Source organism: Pleurodeles waltl, chromosome 12 (assembly GCF_031143425.1).
Source record: "Pleurodeles waltl isolate 20211129_DDA chromosome 12, aPleWal1.hap1.20221129, whole genome shotgun sequence".
NCBI classification, from domain to species: domain Eukaryota; kingdom Metazoa; phylum Chordata; class Amphibia; order Caudata; family Salamandridae; genus Pleurodeles; species Pleurodeles waltl.
In genome coordinates, this window is record NC_090451.1 from 587,865,696 (window position 1) to 587,884,524 (window position 18,829).

The window sequence follows — 18,829 nt, forward strand, 5'->3', positions numbered from 1 at the left end:
GAATCCTCTTTTATGCATTTTTAACGGATTCCAGCCTTGATCGGCCTGATTGCATCATTATGCTTTATAAATATTTTAGGATATGTTGTATTTTTTTTAATGATTTTCAATGTACAAGTTATATAGCCAGGCCCCTAGAATTACCCAAATGTTGCCTGACAATGACCTTAACTAGTTCACCATGATAGTTACTTTATATAACAGCCATAAGGAAGCCCATTGGCACTCTCCGGGGCAGGGGTGGGGGGGTTACATTATTAAATTGTATCATATTTTGTACTCTAGTGGGTGATTTCATGCATTTTGTATGGCCTTCTGGTGTCTATACTTATGTTCTTTATGCACTGAGTTTCTTACATATGATGTTTTCGTTTTTTGCGAATTTTGCAGTGACGCATTTGGGCCTGGATAGTGGGATTTCCCACCTATGACTCCTGTGTTTTAACATGTATGGTGCTACTTTCAAAGTGATTTGCGATGCTTGGTTTACAATCGAGTGTTGTTGATTTTACGTCTATATGTACTTTTATGATCTTTCAATTGAAATAAAGTTGTTTTGACTGACTGACAGAATGTAATTGAATGGATGCAAACTAAGCAAAGAACACAGGTGTGTTCTTACTTCCTAGTCCCAAAGCAAGACCTAACCAATCTCCCTATTCTAGATCTGTGCTTTGTAAATAGGTATGTAAAGACACAAAAGTTTCAAGTGACACCATTACAAGTCAAGGGAGACTACCTAGCAACATCAGACCTCCAGGATGCTTATTTTAACACCCCTGTGCACACAAGAAGTACCTAAGATTTGACATGAAAGGGGAATATTAGCAGTTGAAGTATTACTTTTTGGAATAAAGTCTATTTTGAGAATTTTCACAAAGATGTTGTCAGTAGTAGAAGCACACCTCAGGAACTAGGCAATACCTGTTTAACCCTACTTGAACTACTGGCCTTTGAAAGCAAGCACTTTTCAACAGTGAAGAGAGGGCATGGCAATGCAGTATCAATACATGCACTAGAGTTCATAGTAAACTGGGGAAAATAATTTCCCACCCTAGCACAAAGAAAACATTCCTAGTGGGCTCAGCTATAAAACAGTTGGCAATGACATACTACAAGGAGGGTCCACGCCATGGTTGCTCAGATTCGCCTCAACCACACTTTGCAATATTGAGGATGATGGCTTTGTGCATTCAACTTATTCCAAACGCAGTATAACACACAAGTCCAATACAAGTGTGGATGAACAATCAATGGGTTTAGGCAATAGGCACTTGGGAAGATCTGGTGGTTGTAATGGAAAAAGTCTCCAAAGAAATAAGGTGGTTGAACATAGTGAATATGCTGACCGGGAGGCCCTGTTGCGAGCCATAATTACCACAGATGGCTCACTTGTAGGCTGGGATGGCGGACATGGGACATTCAGAATGAGGCGCTTATGGTTCACATATTGTGCCACTAAACACATCAGCTTCCTAGAATTGAAGGCAGTCTTCCTGGCACTAAAGGTATTCCAAAGCCAAGTGCAGAAGGAAGACTGTACACATACTGAAAGACAATAGCAAAGCAATGTTTTACCTCAACGAACACGGAGGGACGGTATCGTATCCACCATAACAACTGACCCAGAACATCTTGAAATAGGCTATATCACTTATAGCAAATCTTGTCCGGTGGTGGAAAACAACAAACAGATGGATTAACGCTGGCAAACAAGTTACACAAACGACTGAGAATAAAACAATCTATAATGGACACACACTTTCAGAAATGGGGAAAGCCAGAAGTAGACCTCTTCGCTGACACCAGAAAATGCAAAATGGTAATAGTTTGCATCCAGGCACTACCACCCCAATCTTTTTGTAATGCCCTGTCGATAAGCTGTTATGGAAAATTTACATTCGCTATTCTACCAGAATCACTCGTCCCACCTGTTCTGGTGGCATTCAAGAGCTCTAGCATGCCAGGGATTCTCATTGCTTGAAGATATCTTTGTCATCCATGGTTCTCATACCAACTTCAATTGTCGATACACCAATATGTCAAAATTCCCCTGCACAAAAATACCCTTACTATGCAACAAGCGAGGGTTTTTCACCCCAATCCAGGGTAAATGCAGTTGGTAGCTTGGTTACTGAAATAGCCAAATTCGAGCACCTCAATCTACCAGAAACTACATTATGTATCACCAGGGAAGCATAGAGGCCATCCACTGGAAAATGCTACGCTTTTAGGTGGGAGATATGACATGGTGTCAAACAAAATGCAACACATACACCAACAATACACAGTCATAGTTCAATACCTCACACATCTCACAAAATGCAAACTCTCCCATCCTTCACTAACACTACATCAGCCATGCCAGCTTACATAAAATAGCTACACAAACATAATAGTTTTTACACTTCCACTGATCCAGAGATTCATGGAAGGAGCAAAAAGGCTTTTCTTTTTTTTTTCTTTTCTTTTTTTTAAGCTATAAAGGTTCCTCCACCCAGATGAACCGTAATCTAGTGTTAGGTTAATGAAAGTGCCTTTTCACCCCACTCATATGGTCATGCTGAGACATTGAACACTGAAGGTAAAAAAAAAAAAAAATAGTGGCAGGTAAGACAAATGGTTCACTGGGTCTCCACCCAGTTACAGCATCATGCAAATGATGGTCTCCTGCACAATAAGTGGAAGGGTACCTAGCTACATTGCCCTTTTGAAGGTTTTTATAATATCTATCATTTGCCACCTGGGTGCAGAGTTGTGGTAGATTTTTACTGTGAAGCCATCACTATCCAGCGTCATTCCTTTAGACATTTATTACATGGCCTCCTTCAACTCCTCTAGTGTGATCTCTGATTCCAGTTCCTCATTCATATCCTCAGGGACCCTCGGAGCTCCTTAGCCACCATATCCCCCAGGTGACTGGTTGGTAGTTTGGCACAGGTGGGACTTGCATCTTTATAGATCCCTTGCAAATAAACACAGTGCATGCTATTGATTGCTGCCTCATCATAGCAACTATATCATTAGGGCAAGTCAAAGTAAGTATCGAAGGGACGTCATGCTCTCACTTCAATATCCAGATGAGTAATTTGCTCGATTTATCTACTTCCCTGTGTAGTGTAGTCTCTGCCGATATTCTTTCAGGGTCAGCTTCTTTAGCATTTCCCAAATGTCCCGAAGGACTCTCCTGATCAGGGCTGGTCCTAGGATTTTTGGGGCCCTGGGCAAAAGGGAAGTTGTGAGGCTCCCCTAATATGCATGTGACATCACAAGAAGTAAGTCACAAAAGAGAGTACGGGGTTTTTTGAAAATATAAATGGACTGGAAGTGTGCTAATTGCGTCACCATGCCAGTCCTAAATCTCAACTAGAGATACAACGCGGGGTGGTTCACGGTCTGTGGAGGGGGATTTCCTTTACGGACTAGGTGGTCTCACACACTATATAGTGTCATGCTTCATCATATGACCACCTAGCCCCACCCAGGTAGGGCAATACCACCTGAGTCCGCCCAGGTGGTATTGCCCTACCTGGGTGGGGCTAGGTGGTCATATGATGAAGCATGACACTATATAGTGTGTGAGACCACCTAGTCCGTAAAGGAAATCCCCCTCCACAGACCGTGAACCACCCCGCGTTGTATCTCTAGTTGAGATTTAGGACTGGCATGGTGACGCAATTAGCACACTTCCAGTCCATTTATATTTTCAAAAAACCCCGTACTCTCTTTTGTGACTTAGTATTGTGTTTGGGGAGTCGAGTACGATGGGTGCCTTTTCTTACTCCCTTATACTCTCCCTTTGTGTACTAACATCACAAGAAGTGACATCACAGAAAGTGACATCACAGGACTTCGAATTTTTGGTGTCGCTAAGTGACCTTGTGTGGATATCAGTAACCTAGATTAAAAGATAATTACCCAAGATAAATAAGTCTGTCTATTTGAAACTGTGTTATGTGGATTGCATTAGTTACAATGAACGAAAAAGCTAGGCACTGGACTCATAAAGATGGATTACCTTACTCAATGTGAAATCATTGTTTCCAGATTAGTGCATGATAAAAAGACCAGAGCACTGCGGAGTCTTAATTGAATGGCATCACAATGGTGAAAATTATGCAACCAGATATAGTGAAATAAAGTTGAGTTCAAATATGAAAAAATAAAATAATAATAATAAATAAGATAATACAATACAATACCAGCCACCTGACCCGAAGCCCCAAATAAACACAAGCTAGTACACATGGGTACAACCCTAAAGTGCATGGTGCATAAAGTAACAATTTCACTGAACATCATCAAATACCGATAGAGTTCTTGGTCCTAACCAATAACTGGCAAAATGGCAAGAGCATGCGAAAATTCCAACTAAGCGTGTTCATTGCTCGCAGTGCCGTTAAATTTAGATCGTGCAAATATAATAAATTTGGTCAGTAACACATTTAACATTGGATTGCCTGGGTCCAGAGACTGAATAATAGCCTGTCGGCAGGAGCGGATTCCTAATTCATTCCATTTGCTCCGGAGCAAAAGTTTACGCTCCTTTAATAAAGCTGGACACAGGCAGACCACATGGTCAGTGGTTTCCTCCGCATCGCTACAGCCTCTGCATATCACACTGTCCCCAAGGGATAGCTGCCATTGAGGCAAGTGTTTTAAAAAAAAACAATCACCCATCCTTAGGGCCAAAAAGGCCTTTTTCAACCAAAACCCATATGAGCAGGAGAAGAAACTGGAGGACATCCCTGGTTTAAAGGAGCCAATTACTGCCCAGGCATGCTTTCCATGGGCAAGAAGAGAACAGAAGAGAACAGTCTGAGTGATAAGAGTACAATTGAATAAGCCTATTAATCTCTGATTTAAACAAGGAGTAGGGGGGATTGCTTTCCCATTGATCACCGGCATCCAATCGCCATTTACAATTAACCAAAAATTGGAAATTTCAACTCACTAGTTTCTTGCCACAGGACTACCTCCAGATGGCCATCGAGGCCTTACGCAGTTTATGACGCACCAGCATCAACTGCCACCAAATCCGGAAACCCAAACTCCAACCGTACCTGTGCCAGTGAAGCCAGGTTCGGAACATGAAAAACTCTTTTATAGATTTTATTAACCAACCCATTTAATAGGCAGGAGTCTTTGCCCAACAGAATTTCTTGACCACAGACCAACGAAGGGGCGATCTTTGCTTTCATGACTTTCATTAAGGGAATGAGGGTCGGCCCCTATAACACTTTAGCTAATTTGGAAAAGGCCACCTGCAAAGCCACAGCTTTAAGTTCAATTGCCTTCTTATGATTAACAAAGCTGCCCCTCGAATCAAAATGTACCCCTAAATATTTGTAAGACTGGTCGAAAACAAGTTTTTGGTTCTTATAGTACCAGCTAAAGCCCAAATGTTTTTTCCTCCCAAAGGGAACCACTTTTGTTTTACACAAGTTAACTTCTAATTGATTAGCGGAAGTGTACGTTGCAAGTTGGAGAGCAACCGTTGAAGGCCGATCTTAAAACAACTAAACAAAGCAAGATCGTCGGCGTCAAGAGATGTTGACATATGAGCAATAAACAAGATGAAAAGAAGAGGAGCGAGTATACAACCCTGTTTCACACCACGAGTGGTCGGAATTTTCCTAGAAAGGGAGCACCCATCACCAAGCTTAATACGGACCCAGGTGTTACTGTGGAGTTCTATAATAGCACCCAAAAGTACTGGAGGGATGCCCCAGCTTTGTAATTTGGCCCATAGAGCACTCCGGGGGATCAATCAAATGCTGCCTTGAAGTCCACAAAACAGCAATTCAGCGTCAAGCCTGACGAAATCGCCCTATCAATCAAAATAGAAAGGGCTAATAAATTGGTTGAGGTACCTGAGCCAGCTGAGAACCCCGTTTGGACTATGGGGATTAAGGCCTTCGATTCAGCCAAAGCTCAAAGATCCTGCAACAAAAGGTTGGATAAAACTTAGCCTCATTGTCCAGCAGGGCTATCATCCTAAAATTGGCAGGATCTGACCTTGAACCGTTTTTATATAAAGGATGGAGGATGGCACCGCGCCAGGACTCGGGTATTGTTGCGGTTAGGAAGCAGTGTTCGAACAAATTTGAGTGATGATTAGCCCAAAAGAGAGGATCCTGTTTAAATAATGCCTGTGGAAGACCACTGGGACAGGGGGGCTCCAAATTGCTTAGCCCTCGAGATGATGTGGAGAAGGCGTGATTGGAAGGACTGCCTTACTCCGTGCGTGGGGGTTCGAGACCCTATAGATGAAGGACATGTTTTAAGCAAAGCAGGAGTAGATCTGTGGGCCCCCTCATCCAATGGTTCCCCATCCTGCTCACTATCAGAAAAATGGTTGGTCAAATAAGACACCCATGCTCCTTCTGAAATGTCAACAACGCCCGTGCCCCTTTGATTACTAGTTAGGTTATTAATAAGGGACCAAAATTTAGTGGAGTTTGGATCTTTTTCTTGCGCTTAAAAGTTTAACCTAAAACTGACTGAGATAGATCTGATGGTCGTCATAAACAGCCTTCCTAGTTGGTGAAACTTTAACCAAAGGGGGCAAGAAAGTTTAACCCATGATTCAATAGGGAACACACAACCCAAACTCTCAGAGTTAAAAAGAATTGATACATTTAATCAGTATTGTGCCACCAGTAGAAGCATTCCATTTTATGCGCTTTAGTGATTTGAAACAAACACCACCACCCACAGCCAACATTACATCATGAACAGGAAATCTTGATTTAATAAATACAGTTTGTGGACAATGGTCGCTCTCACTCCGAGGGGAAATCTGAAACCTTTCAATGAGAGGAAACAGTTCAATATTACAGATGGTATAATCTAAATAGGAGCGAGTTCGAACATCTGACCTTGTCTACCGTGGGGGGGGGGGCATCATCACATAAGCGACCATTCAAAACTTTAAAGCCCATACTATTAAGATGCATGACTAAGTACTCTCCCAAAGGGCAGTACAGACAACCCTGGGGCCTTAATTGTTCAGGAATTAACTGGCGGTTAACACAGTCTGGACCCTCAAGAGCCTCCATTGTATCCTGAAACAGGTTTGTGTTAAAATCACCAGTTATAACATAACTAGCACATGGGTAAACCCCAACTAGATTGGCTACAATCTGTACCAATCGCAACAACCTACCCCTTTTTTCCTTGGTTCCGGGGGCAATGTAAACATTAATTATTATAAGGGACTGCTACACAATCCCATTCATTATGACAATCCCCTGGATCCAATTATCCTCCCAAGCCAGAGGTAGTATACTCCCATCTAATTTAACGGTCACATAAATGGCCAGGCCACCCTTGGCACGGCCATTCTTGCTCGTTCTGTGAGCAGATTTCCATATTTCTAAGTACCCTGGCAGTGGACAGCTATGCTCAGCCCAGGTTTCCTGAAGGGCAATTACATCATAACTGTTAAAAAATGTTAAAAGGTCGGCCGAGGCAAACTTATGCACAACCTCATTAATGTTCCATGAACATAAGGACAGGCTAGAAGACCCCTTAAAACCAGAGCCAGTAGGGAGAATGCCATTAAAAGTAGAGGAGCCACCTAGGGCACTTTTCAAGATTGAAAATGGTTTCAAAATTGTAGGAGCCATCAAACATTGAGATTCTGATAATAACACCGGGTATCCAGGCTCCTTGAAGGGAGTTATTATAATACCCCATGAGCAGAATAAAACTCTTCTAAAGAGAATAGACTGAGCTATTGTAGCAGAAATTAGTGTAACCAAAGTAGAGTCACTTGGGTAAGGCCCCCTAGAGTCTAAAAATGCAATGGACACAATGTCCTTAGAACCAATGTAGTTAAGATCCGAAATGGCATTAAGAAGTCTTAAAATATTCCACCTATTCAATATGTCATGGGGACCCCTGGAGCGATATTCTGGAGTAAATACAAGTTTTAGAGTTAAGCGTTCCAGTGGGGGTCATGGAGGGGTACATGGGAACTGGAGGCTGTGGCTGTTCATCTGCATTCAATAAACCTTCCGGGACTCTCGGGACCTGATTTTCAGCGGAAGCGGTCCGAGGGCTTGATGGCAGGATTGCAGGAGAACTGCTTCTATTAACAGGCAGCAATTTATAAAACTTAGAACAACCAAGGTCCAGAGCATCGTCTTTCATATTCCCATGGGCGATTTTGGATACAGACAGTGTGGTAGCAGGGCAAGCAGAACCTCCGCTACCCCAATATGGGGCTGCCGAAACCAACACACTGCCAGGATTCCCTTTCTCACACGAAATCAAGTAATCCTTAAGGGGAGAGTCAGTCTCCTGTACAGTTGTTCCCACCAGGGGGCATTTATAGGCACAGGCTGGAGGGAATTAGGGGGTAAAGCCTCCCTAGGTGCACCTTGAAACTGCAAAGGCAGCTGCACCTCAGGATGCGCCGACAATCGGACGTCAATCGAGGGTCTTAGAGATGGTTGACTCCGCTTGCTGTTCCGTTGTTTGAGGAGTCTTTTTTTTTTCCCCCTCTTGCTCAACAGAGGTTGAGCCACAGGGTCGACTCCTGAGTACATTGGTTGAACTAAAGCAGGTTGTACAAAGGTGCAGGGTGGATCAGAAGAGGCAGGCACCGCGAGCTCAGGTGCGGAGGATGGAGGAGACGTAGATGCGCCCTTGGCCTCGGTGACCAGCTCCAGAGCTCCGGTGACAGCTGACCAGGGAGAGTTGATCGAAGTTACACTACTGACTGGACAAAATTTGTCTAATGTTTTCGGTTCGGTGGACCCCCGAACCAAATCAATAGGAGTGCTTAGATTCGACAGGAGTGCCGAGGGCACAGGCGGTGAAGATAGTCTTTTAATTTCACATACAACTGAACTTAAAAAAGGTAGGGAGCGGTGACAGACTTTCGATGATTGGGGAACAGCAACATGTTGGTTGGACATAATTGGCGCTTGTCTGCTCTGGAAATAAGCTGATTGACGTTCTCATTTTTTTGATCAATGCCAGCTACATAAGAAGCCAGTGTGTTCAGCAGATCAACTTTGACGTCCAGTTTATCAGAATGGTAATTCAGAGCCAGCACAGTCGATTGAAGGGTTTGCAGAAGCTGGTTTCCGTGAGCGTAGGGGGGGCACATGATTAGACTCCTTAACAATACCGGTCAAGGAATCAGATAAAAGACAAGAGAGGTCGAGGAGAGATTGATTGTTGAGTTCGCCTTTGATGAACTCGGTTTGGGAACTGTGAGCGGCCCCACTTGAGGACCTTAATGGTAGTATTGAATGGATACTACCTGTTGAATTCTGGATCCATTGGGCTGCCGGTGGGCTGGATAACAGGAAGATGCCCTGGTCCTGCAGGGAATCGTGGCAGTCAGCAGTCGGCCCATCCGGCACAGCCAACTGATGAAAAGTTGTACACTGAAGGTTGTTTTCTTGGTAACTGTTACTTCACTAAGAAGAGTCAGAGGGATACAGGCTGTAGCGGTATGGAAGCCATACATAGCCACACAAAAGGATACAGTGATAATGCAAACGTACCAAAAAATCTTACCAAAGGTCATCTCACCTTTTAATGTAAACCACACAATCACTATACCAGCCTTTTTCCAAACATCTTCAAATGCAGCATAAAGACCCTACACTCACTAGATGTCAAGTGGTCAGTTATATACTACCTGAAACACCCAAAATATCAAGGCTCATCATCTTTCATTTGGGCATTTAGCTCAGGCTGTATGGACAGCTGCATCAACAAATGCCATTGCTAGATAGACTGTAAAAATATTCAGACAAGCCTCACACAAGCGGATACTCCCTTACTCATTAAACGGAGAGCACATTCTACAGGTAAAAAGAGGGCTAGCATGGCCATTATGGCCAACATCTCCATGCAGAAAATATGCAGAGTACCCATGTGGACCTCAGAGCATACTTTTACAAAGCAGCGCTGTACTAATGTAAGCAAAGATCAAACAAGCTGTATTAAGGAACATTTTTGCTTCCTCTCAGTCTTCTACCCGCTTCCACATGGCAGATAATACCACTATATATTTTGTGCAAAGCATGCTATTCTGAAAGAGAACTTACATCACACAAACTGGAGAGGTGGAGGTAAACACCACCATAAGTTCTTTCTACACTAGATACTTCATCACAAAAAGGTACATTAGAGTAAGAGAAACAAAGACTATTTCCCCAATTTGGGGATACAAGTCAGAGCCCTGTTTGGACACTAATCCTGTCAGGCCACCGTGAGAAAGTCATCCCTTTTTGGAGAGGAAGCCTCATTCACTGATTGTGTCATGCTTCATCATCAGCAACCTCCCCACCCCACCTCTTCCCCCCACCCTTTGGTAGGGCAGTGCCACCCTGGTAGACTCAACCTCCTAGTGGATTAGAGAGAAGGAAGCAGTTCTTAAATAGAAGTTGACTTGATAAATGACAGGATCCATATGAATTAGGGGTACGCAGGCATATGACTTTTGATATTGGGACCTCTGGTATAGATGGCTTGAGCCATTGTTCTCAGTGACCATCACTAAGATGGTCACTGAGAACAGTGGCTCAAGCCGTCTCCCTAAGCCTACATGTTTCCACACGTGGCTGGGAGACAGTGTGGTCTAAAATGGTCTGAGTAGGTGTATTGGCATGATGGCCTCTTAGTGAAAGTGTAACAATAGAGAACGTGGTTCTCAGTACCCCCACCCAACCCCATGCCCCCTTCAATGCCCTAGACCAGGGAGCTTGTATCCCTCTAACATTAGGCTGCAACATATTCAAATCCAGGTAGGATTCACATGTGTGATTGGTTTCACCAAGTATCTCTTGTTTTTGATGTTGCCAAATAGGCCAGCCCATTAGGGATCCTGGCCCTGACGAATGCCCAAGTCTAGTTTGGCTAACTATTAGGGCAGAACTTGTTGGCTTAGGAGACTTGCAAACTTAAAAAATCCCGTTTCTGCAGAACCATGACCACGGAAACTCAGGTGCACATATTGTTAATGTCTGAGTTTTCTTATTATTTGTAAAATCTACAGTTGATTGAATAAGAGTATTGTAGTGTTAACATTACCCCTGAATCTGTTACGAATATGGCTGAATTGATCTAAACATTATTGTATTTACTTTTTGTAATATATCATGTTTGTAATCATTTGGGAATAATAGCTGTACCCTTTTAAGTCTTAAGTGGTTTATTATAACTGGTTTTACGCTGCTAAATAAGTTTTAATATTACATGCTGGCTAGGTTTCCACTGGACCCTTCCTTCTGTTTTTCATATGAGATAATTCCGTTGAAATTCATCATGGGACGCACAATTCGAATATTTGCGATGCATTGGTCATTTGGAAAAAATATTTTTATGCACTAGGTGTTTGATTTCAGAGTGATGTGGCAAATTTAACTATTGTTTGTCAGCACATCGGAGCTCGTGGACTTGGAGAGTCATACTTGTTATGAGTTTCAGGTTGTCAAATATTCTTATAGTCACATGAGACAGGTGAAGCCTGACGCTTTGGGATGATGATGGCCGCTCCTTGACAGAGCTCCCAAGCAAGCAGAGTCAGTCCGTGGTCCTGGTTCCTGACTTTGGGTCAGATGGCTCACTAGAGGTAGGGGCTCCTCTTCTGCTAAATCAGGGTACTCGCTGGCACAGTTTCCTGTCTCCCGGCGAGTTCAACAGTGAGTACCACCACTTCCTCCACCCAATGCAGCCTTCTGGCCCAAGCCGGGTCAAGACTGGTAGGCATATGGCTGGGTTTAAACTGGGGTTGAGTGGGGTCCACAAAAACAATAGCTTAAACCCAGGTCTTTGTGACTGGGGTGAATGTTCACATTGTTCAGTATTTCGTCCATCATGTGTTCTTTTCACTTTTAGAATTTTCCATTTCTCTGTGCTCATAACTCTAATGGTTTGCAGCCTGACTTCAGTCCATGTCTGGGGCAGAGTGACAGCTTCACTTGGTGCATGCTTTTCAGACAGCCATAGCACAGAAAGGGCTGGGTGTGACAGAAGAGACATCTGCACACTGATAGTCATCTTCGATTGATGTTAGGGAGGGTTGTTCACACCTTACATGTCAATAGGCTTTGTCCTGCCCTCACACAATGGACTGATTACCCCCTACTGATGTCAGGACACAGGGCTTGGTTGAAAGGGGGTTGTGCTTCACTTTACTTGAGAATCTCTTTGAAGTTAACCCTGAACAAAGGCATGTTTGAGTATAAGTAGAGGGTCTCTGCCCAAAGATTTGAGAGCACTTTTTTTGACTGGGACTGGACCTCTGCCAGAAGGACTGCTGGACTGCAAAAGGAGTCACCTTCACTGCTCTTCTGCTTGTTGCCCTGCTACTTGAAGTCGTTGAGTGGCATAAAGGACTCATCAGGGTTGCTTTTCTGTCTGTTGTCCTGCCGCCAGCTGCTCTCTAACTTTTGGAGGACTGAGGCCGCACGGAGACTACCAGGTGAAACTGCCATCATTGGTTTTATGCGCTGGCCTGCCTGCATACTGACCCCCTCTCTTCCCCCCATCACTCTCCAAGGGCTGGTGGGCTGCTTCCCCCAACCCCTGTTCATTTGGAACCTTGGGGGTTCTATTCCTGCTGGTCACAACCTTTAGAGAGAAAGAAGTGCATGGTAAGCACTTTGGTTTTCCTGGAAAAGGGTGTGTGTGCCTCTGTCGTTGGGTGCCCCCTCCCTCCACAGCAGCAGGGAGGGTGGTGCACAAGTGCTGTGCTCAGGACGGGTGTGTCTCTGGCCTCGGGTCACTTGCCCGGAGTGTGAACTGAGCCTCATTCCCCACCGACCGGTTGCTGGCTGCACTGGCCTGGGGTTCCCAATTCAGCTGCCGGAAGGGAGTGTGACCAAGCGGAGAGAACAATAAGGAGCATGACAGCAGCACTGCATGTTCGTTGGCTGCTGCATGCAAACACTGTTGTCTCAGAAGGAGGAGACTCTGGGAGGTCTCCCCGTATCAGCTGCGGTAGAAGGGGTGTATGCCTCAAAGTAGCGTCTGGGAGGCTCTGGAATGGTTCCAGGTGCACTACTTCTTTCAGGCAGCTTGTTGAGAGTCACGAAGGTCAACAGCCGCACCGCGTGGACACGGGCGGTTGTCTATTAAAAGCCAGGTCTCTGATGAGTAGGTGGCCCCCCCCCTTACTATATTCTCTCTAGTGACTGTGCCCACAGTGGCCATTCACTTTCCTATCTGCAGGGGGGACTTGGAGAGTTCTCCCCCCCAGCCTGGGTAGTGGCTGTGTGCCACCCCCTCTTCCACACTCCGTGTGGCATACCTTTGGGGGCATTTGTGATCCAGCTGGCCAGACAGGAAGGCATCCTCAATGGAGGTTCCAAACCTGCCATTTCTGCAGGGAATTACCGCATATGATATAATAGGGTGCAGGTATACTGGATCTATGTGTTTGCGCTAGTAATTTATAAAACCGATAATACTGATGGTGATATCTTGTGGAGTTCTGTACCGCTAGTGGTATTTGGTGGTTCATGTCCTGAGTATGTGCCCTGATGTTGCTATGTATGTTGTGCTGATTCTTGTTAGGTCACTATAACGACTAGTACTGCAGCACTCACTTTATGGGCATAATATTCATAACTCATTGTTTTGCCAGAGAAAGCATTCACTTCCATTATTTTAGTTGCCTAATGTATAACCTCATGATCTTGATATTAGCATGATACGTAGCTTTACTGCAGTAACTGCATTTGGTGTATTATCTTTATAATTTATGTCATCGTGCAGACTTACATTATTTACAAAATAAGAAGCCTATAATTTTTTTATAACCTGTTTGATGTCTCCTTTGTGGTGCATTTATTGTGTCACTGATGTGTTTTGCATAAACACTTTACACATTGCCCCTGGGATAAGCCAGACTGCTCTGGCCAAGCTACCACGGGTTGAGCAAGGGTTATCTTTGGTGTGTGACTTACTCGCCCTGACTAAAGTGATGGGTGAGGTGTATACCCTAGCCAACTAGAAACCCCATTTCTGCTAGCTAGCCGAAAGGGTTAGGCCGACAGCTGCCAAGGCGGTGTGGGCTCAACTCATCAAAATGAATGTCTTGCCCGGCTTAATTGCCCCTTCTAGATGACCCCCCTTCAGATTCCCACCAGTCTGATGCATGTTATTGTCAGTACCATCAAGACTTTTCTTTGGAGGGGCCGTAAGCCCCAAAAGAAACTTGGCAAGTTACATGCCTCAGTGACAGCTGGCGGGACAGGCCTCACCAGCCTCTGGGATTATTTTGGTGGCCTCCCAACTTATGCCTCTGCAATACCTCGTTCACTCTTCTTTGGACACTTCTGAGCATGTCCCCATTGAGGAGGCTTTGATTGATCGACTTGGTGGCTTTGGAATGCTTTCCTCCCACCCAGTACTAGCCACCACGATTTATGTATGGCGGAGGACCCATGCTCTGCTGAATGTTCATCCCACTTTTCACTCCCAGGTGCCTATTTGGGGCAGCGCCCCCTGCTGGTGAATGGTGCTGAACCCATGTGGACGGCCTTTCATGCTAAGAATTTCTACCCTGTCTCAGATCTCCTTTTGGACCAATTGTTTAAATCGTTTGCAGATGCACGGGCGCTACACAATCTTCCCTCCTGTTTTTTGTGTTTTTTTGTGTAACTTCCAGCGTCCTCAACATTGTGTACAGCAGAAGCTGGGCTTTACCCCAGTGCAATTGGATCACTCTTCCATCACAAACTACCTGCAGAAATGGGGTATATGCAAGGGTGTTGTATCAGGCCTCTACTGCATTTTGATGGCTCATCAGTACTCGGTGCCTGTTTCTCGCTCACTGATTGTGGTGTCTGGCAGGCTGGACGTGCAGTATGCGTAAGAAGTTTAGTTACCTCAGAATTCTCCACCATTTGCACTCAACTTCTTCTCGTTTGCGTTGCTCTCTCCTGCTCCCCTCTTCCTCCTGCTGGTGCTGTGGCTCCAAGGACGGCAACATTGTGCGTCTGCTCTGCTAATGCCCCCTGCTGGCTTCATTGGTGACGGACAAGATTAGGAAATGTTCCCCCTCTGGGGATCTGCCTCGCCTCCGCTGATTCTTCTCCACGACACGGGCAAACATCCTAACATTACTAACCAGCAGATGCAGTGGCTTGGCCACTGACAAGTTGTGCATTCTTTACCTCTGGCTTTCTGCTGCCTGCACATCTTATGGTTTTTGGTTCCAGAACACGTACAAGCTGGTATCCTACGAACACGTAATCACTAGGCTGAATGACCACCTTGACAAATTCCTGGACACCTGGGGGTAATTTCTCACAGTGCCTTGACACTATTACGTCTCACGTTTGTGGAGACTACCTACTCAGAGGAGACCCCTGCCACCCTCGGCATGGGCGGCATCGTGACAATAGGCTCTTGGACCCCGACATCTCAACTGGTACTACCGGGTTGGGAGCTGGCTACAGAGTCAGACTGGCCATTACTGTTCTCTGCTCTTGGATCTTTTTACTCAAGTTTCCTGGGTCCGCAATACACAACCAGCCTTTTGGTAATCGTGTTTTCCTTCTTTATGTTTCCTCTGTTTTCTTGTTCCCTGGGCTCACCTGCCCTCCTCTCCTGTCTGTATTCCTTGCTGTCTACCCTCCCCCTTCTCACCTCCGATCCCTCCATTTCTCCCCTTCCTGCCCTCTCCTTCCTCTATCTTTCATCTCTTCCTCCCTCTCCAGCTCTCCCTTCCTCTCATCTTCCTTTTTGCTCTTTTACACCACTGTTGCTCCAGCCCCTTCAGTATTTTGCCTTTCCTCACTTTTATCTTCGAGCATCCTTAGCGGATTGGGGGGTGTTCACTTGTTGTTTTTGAGGGGCATTGATGGGCTCATGTTTGCTCCTTGATGTGGGATTTTTTCATTTCCCTGCTCTGTGTGAGGTTGTTCCCCGGCATTCTCGCTCAGTTTACTTCCGCCCTGTCACTTTTTTCTTATGTTTTTTCTTAAATGAGTGCTGTGTACATATTGTGTACTTGTAAAATCCAACAAAGCTCTTCACAAAAAAGAATTATATGATTCCCACGCACGCTTCCTGCACACACAAATATCATTCCATCTTAGGTTGTGCTGAAGTAATGTTTGTTGCAAAAACAATGCAAATCATTTATTAATATGACATTTTCTTTTTAATATCAGCTTACAAAGAAACCAGTGCGGACCTTTCTTTGTGTGTAAAGCAAGAGGAACAATCTTCCCCCGTGAAAATTGAGAACTCTCAGAAGGTAGAATTGCTTCATGACCCACTTGCAGGTGAGAGGTGCATTCTTGGGGTCTGTATTCCATGTTAATGGTATACTAGTGGGTTGCTAAATCTCTTAAGCACTGCAATGTAGTAATCTAGGCATGAGGCTCTGTAATCAGGCTGTAGACTTGGAAAAGTGACTCCTGGATGCAGATTAAGCAAGTAGAATTGTGACTGTGCTATACTAAGCTTGGAATGGGGTAGTTTGATGACACACCATAATGCATAGTACCTATATTGATAATTCTTCAGCATATGATCTCTCACTCTCTCTCTTCTTCACTGCCACCCTATTCTCCACCATCTTCTCCACCACGGGCTTTGTCATCACTACCACCTTTTCTTTCCTGCCTTCATAATAAAAATATAGTTTTTTATAATCCGTATAAACTGATTTGGTCATTATTTATGTTTTTTCATTAAAAATGAAAGGAATTCATTAACAATTTGTTAGCAAAACAAAGTGAAACAATAATGGTTTTCACCATGTCTTCTTATGTTTAACTACTGCAGTAGGACTCCCATTGTTAGAACGAGACTACTGGATTAAGAACAGCAGCACCACCCTTTGTGGGTGACCAAGTCAATCCCACACCGTCTTGGTTGCTGTCGGCCCAACCCTTTCAGCTACCTAGCAGCTCCTCTCCAAAAGCTGAAAGAAAAGGTGATTTTTAGCAACCTGAAACATGACACTCTGTGGCCGACAAGTCCTCACTCCTTTCTCTCGTTAGCATAAGGTCTAATACACAAACACACAGGTCAAAGAAGGAGATGCTGGATGGTTTTAAATACATTTATTGAAAAGACTGCAATCTACGATAAAATATTTGAGCTGCAATTATTAGGGCAATGAAACATAAGAGTATTAGAATGATAGTGACCAGCGAAGAGAAAATAAACAGTCCCAGCATGTTGGAATAACATACATAGATGATTTCTATCTATAGCCTAACTCCTAAGCGAGAGCATAGCGGTGATAGCCCAATCTGTCTGTACTTAGTCTATGAGAGGTGCACCCACCCCATTATCTGAAAGTTAGGGGTGTGCTCGCAGTCTCCTGAGTGGGTTGCAGAGACCAGTCCGAGCTCAGCAATGAAATGGCAATCAGCGTGGACAGTATCCTGGCTGGAAATGACCTCCCTAATGTCCGTTGGCCTATACAGTGTTTTTGTAAGTAACATATTGCTGTTCCATGTAAATGCCTCACATGGGCATGTGTCTAAGTGTTGGTCTCTTTACGCAATCTTGTGGTGACAATACTGACTGGATTATCTTGTACTGTTTGGTGTAAAGAACACGATGAAATGTTGTGCACAGAGTAATGATAATATTGCGTTTGCGGGATCACAGGATTACAGCTGATTAGAAAAATAAAACATCCCTGCTGGAAGCAGGTTAGCTAAAAACGAATAAAAACTGAATAAATGAAAATAGAGCCCATAGGTGAAAGGGCACAGGCCTAAGCTAAGCTAAAATATGTGTGCTCAAGCGGAGTATAAAATTAACCCATGACACTGCCTTTATTTGAAGTGTCACATTTAACCTCATGTAGAGTCGACAGACTGATGAGGAAGCAATGCAGAAGATGAAACTGCAGAACTAAAAATCCAAGTCCCAGTTACCCTACATCTTCTTGGAGCCCTCTCCACTCCCACCCCGCTTTCCCAGTGATGTTATGTCTAATCATACACAGTTATTGCAAATAAGAAAACCTCCAAGTGTAAATAGTGAAGGAGTCTATCCCCAACCACTACTCACCTTGGTAACTACTCTTATGTGCCAAATAGTAAGTGCTCCAGTATTATGCTTAATATTACAGTAACAACAGGAAAGGAGATCAGTCTTTGATCACTCAAAAGATGTAAGCATGTGTACCAGTGCTAAGGTAAGTGTTTCCATAGCCACAGTTTTCCGTAGTCACTTCAGCCAATCCCTCAGGTGAGGTCTGGATGCTCTAGACCCTGTCAGAGGTGAATTGTTTAGCCCTTTGAGATTTGTAGAACCTTGCCCCCACGAACAGTAGGCCTAATCAAGGTCCCCTCTTCTTACCTATCACTTGTACACCAAACATCCTGTATGTCTTGTAAAGGATCTCCTCACATTATGTCTCCATCTTTGGTCAGTGCTGCCGTAAGTGGTCAAGATTGCCTGTCATCCCACATCCCATCCAGCACATGCTTGTCCTATTTTTGTTTGTTTGAGGCAGCTTTTTCAGGGTCTAGGCCACTTGCACGTTTCTCTCCCCTTGACTTTGCGAACTGCTATACATGTGCTGTCATGCATTCTGGCCCAATCCTTGTCTCTAATATCCTTCTCCTATTCCCTCTGCTATATCTTATAACCCTGACTCCTATCTGGTGGTTTTGTTCCCTTTAACAGTTTGTACAACATTGACTATCATGATTCCCATCATTACCCAACTTCTCAAAGTTAGTGAGAAGCTGCAAGGAAAACTGTTGACGGAAGGATCCAATGTCGAACCTGTGCCTAACAGAACCATTCTGTCTAATCAGGCCATATTGTGTTTTTAAACTCCTCAAAAGAATTGAACCTGAAGGCTACTATCACATAT

General features: G+C 44.3%; 1 protein-coding gene across 5 annotated transcripts in view; it reads left to right on the forward strand.

Moving 5' to 3' along the window:
• Nucleotides 1-18,829, forward strand: part of LOC138268266 (uncharacterized) — a 237,814-nt gene that overhangs the window by 159,358 nt on the left and 59,627 nt on the right. For all 5 annotated transcript variants that reach the window (XM_069217751.1, XM_069217749.1, XM_069217752.1 and 2 more), the window contains one exon: nucleotides 16,152-16,265. In XM_069217751.1, the coding sequence (XP_069073852.1) occupies nucleotides 16,152-16,265 (114 nt within the window). The remainder of the gene's footprint in view (nucleotides 1-16,151; nucleotides 16,266-18,829) is intronic.